Here is a 2,370-nt window from a genome sequence, read left to right as displayed (position 1 = left end):
CTATTGTCAGTGTTGGTATTGTTATTAAAAGTACTGTTATTGTTAGCATTAGAGGTATCATTCGAACAATCGAAACCAGAGAATAGAGAATCACAAATACAGATATCAGTTGCATTACATTGACCATTTCCAGAACAAATATTTGAATCATTGGCAAGAATTCCAAAACAGTAGATTGTTGGGATTATTGGTTCAGCACAATTGGAACCAGAGTTTTGTACACAATTACATTGGTTAAAATCAACACAATTTCCATTACCACTACAGACACTAGAGTCATTTGAAAATACTCCTCCACATGTTGTAATATTACAATTGTATCCATAATAATTAGAATTACATGAACATTGATCATAGGATGAGCATACACCATGTCCAGAACATACTGAGCTGTCATTACTTTGAGTATTGAAACATGTTGTAATTTGACAATTTCCTCCAAAATAGTTAGGTGAACAAGAGCAGGAATCAGTTGAATTGCAACGGCCATGCCCACTGCAAACAGATGAATCATTTGAAAACTTTCCATAACAATTGGAAATTTCACAATTACTTCCATAGAAACCAGATCTACAATTGGAAGTTGTTTGAGAACAATTACTTCCTGAACTTCCAGCATTACATTGACAAGTGTCACTTTCAATACATGCACCATTTCCTGAACAAACGGTTGAATAAGTTGCCAGAATTTCAAAACAAATAGGAGTTTCACAATTATCGCCACCATATCCAGCTCTACAGTTTTGAGTCACACGTCTAACTCTTCCAAAAACTGGCTCTGTCACATAAATTGAGTTATCTTTAAGGAAAATACTTGTTGGTAAATTAAGGTACTTTGATGATCCTTCTGCACTGAATTGAGTGGCTCCAGCATCATTGAACGCCATGCCTGGGAAAGTACCAGCATAAACACTCATTGAACCATTTGAAGAAACTACTCTAATGGTGTGAGTTCCTTGATCTGCAATGTAAATTGAACCGGATGTTTCATTGACAACAACTCCAGTTGGATAGAAGAGTTTTGCAGTTGAGTCTGTAGCGGATGCACTGAAAGTGGCACAAGTTCCAGAGGCACAATTTCCAGCTGATCCGGCCACTGTAGTTATGGTGAGGCCATCACTTGAGATTTTTCTAACCTTATGGTTGGAAGTATCTGCAAAATATACTTCACCACTCTTGGTAACATAAATACCCATTGGAGTATACAAGTCAACGCGCAATGGAGATGTAGAACCATGATCGCAAGTATTAGATCCTGCAGTGGTGCATTGAGTTCCAGTTCCAGCAATTGCTGTAATAATTCCATTCTGAATTTTTCTAATTTGATGCAATTGAGTATCAGAGACATAAATAGTTCCATCGTCGGTGACGAATATTGAGGTCGGGAGTTTGAAATGAGCACTTAGTGCTGGTTGACCATTATCACAAATACTATCGGTACAAACTGTGTTCATAGTACCTGCAATTGTACTAACAGTTCCCAGGGTTGCATTGTACATTCTGATTACATAACGACTTGGATCTGCAAAGTATACATCTCCGTTTGGAGTTACATGAATTCCGAAGGGTGTATAAAGACCTGTATAGATTGAAGCATATGGTTTGAGTGAAGTTTTGGTTCTAATTGTGTTTTCAGAAATTGCTGAAGCCTCAGTTAAAGTTCCAATGAATGTGGAAGCAGTATTGGAATTGACATCAACCTTTACAATTCTGGCATCATTTTCACCTCCAGTTGTACTTGAGGTTCCAGAACAACCAACAAAAACATTGCCATTCGAGTCCAAAAACACTGAAGTTGGATTTGAGAGTTTTACCTTAGTTGGTAGCAAGTCTTCTCCATTGTAATTAAACCTGTCTGTTGTGGAAATTAAAAATCCAGAGACAGGTCTAACCAATCCATCTTTCAAAGTACGCATTGACCAATAAGAACTACCATCATTGAAATACAATTGACCAGTAGGTGAGAAGGAAATTCTTGTTGGGGCAATACCAACATCCAACGGATTTGCCCAGGCACCAGTGACTAAAGAATCATAATTTCTTCCAAAAGCACCAACAACTGTACTGATAATACCACCACTAATTTTTCTGATTCTGTTAGCTTCCGCCAAGTAAATGTCACCAGTAATTGGATGAATTTCAATATTCTTTACAGCTGTCAATTTGGCACTGAGTGCACTTCCTCCATCTCCACAATTGCCGTCAGAACAGATAGTGGTATAGGTACCTGCCACTCTTTCTATATTTCCATTGCTAGCTCTAATCATTCTTAAAACATATACACCATTGTCCATAACGTAGATGTTGTCATTGCTGTCAACTGCAACTATGATAGAATTAGAGAACGTTGCTGCAGTAGCTGACCACCTC

General features: G+C 37.8%; 1 protein-coding gene across 1 annotated transcript in view; it reads right to left on the bottom strand.

Annotated features, from left to right (window-relative positions):
- Positions 1 to 386: 386 nt before the first annotated feature.
- NAEGRDRAFT_54881 (uncharacterized protein) overlaps positions 387 to 2,370 on the bottom strand; it is a gene marked incomplete at both ends in the record, with an annotated part of 3,766 nt that continues 1,782 nt past the window's right edge. Inside the window, one exon of the mRNA XM_002668198.1 lies at positions 387 to 2,326. Coding sequence (XP_002668244.1) covers positions 387 to 2,326 — 1,940 coding nt within the window. The remainder of the gene's footprint in view (positions 2,327 to 2,370) is intronic.

Source organism: Naegleria gruberi, assembly GCF_000004985.1.
Source record: "Naegleria gruberi genomic scaffold NAEGRscaffold_503, whole genome shotgun sequence".
Lineage (NCBI taxonomy): Eukaryota > Heterolobosea > Eutetramitea > Acrasida > Naegleriidae > Naegleria > Naegleria gruberi.
This window is presented reverse-complemented; position numbering and strand designations above follow the sequence as displayed.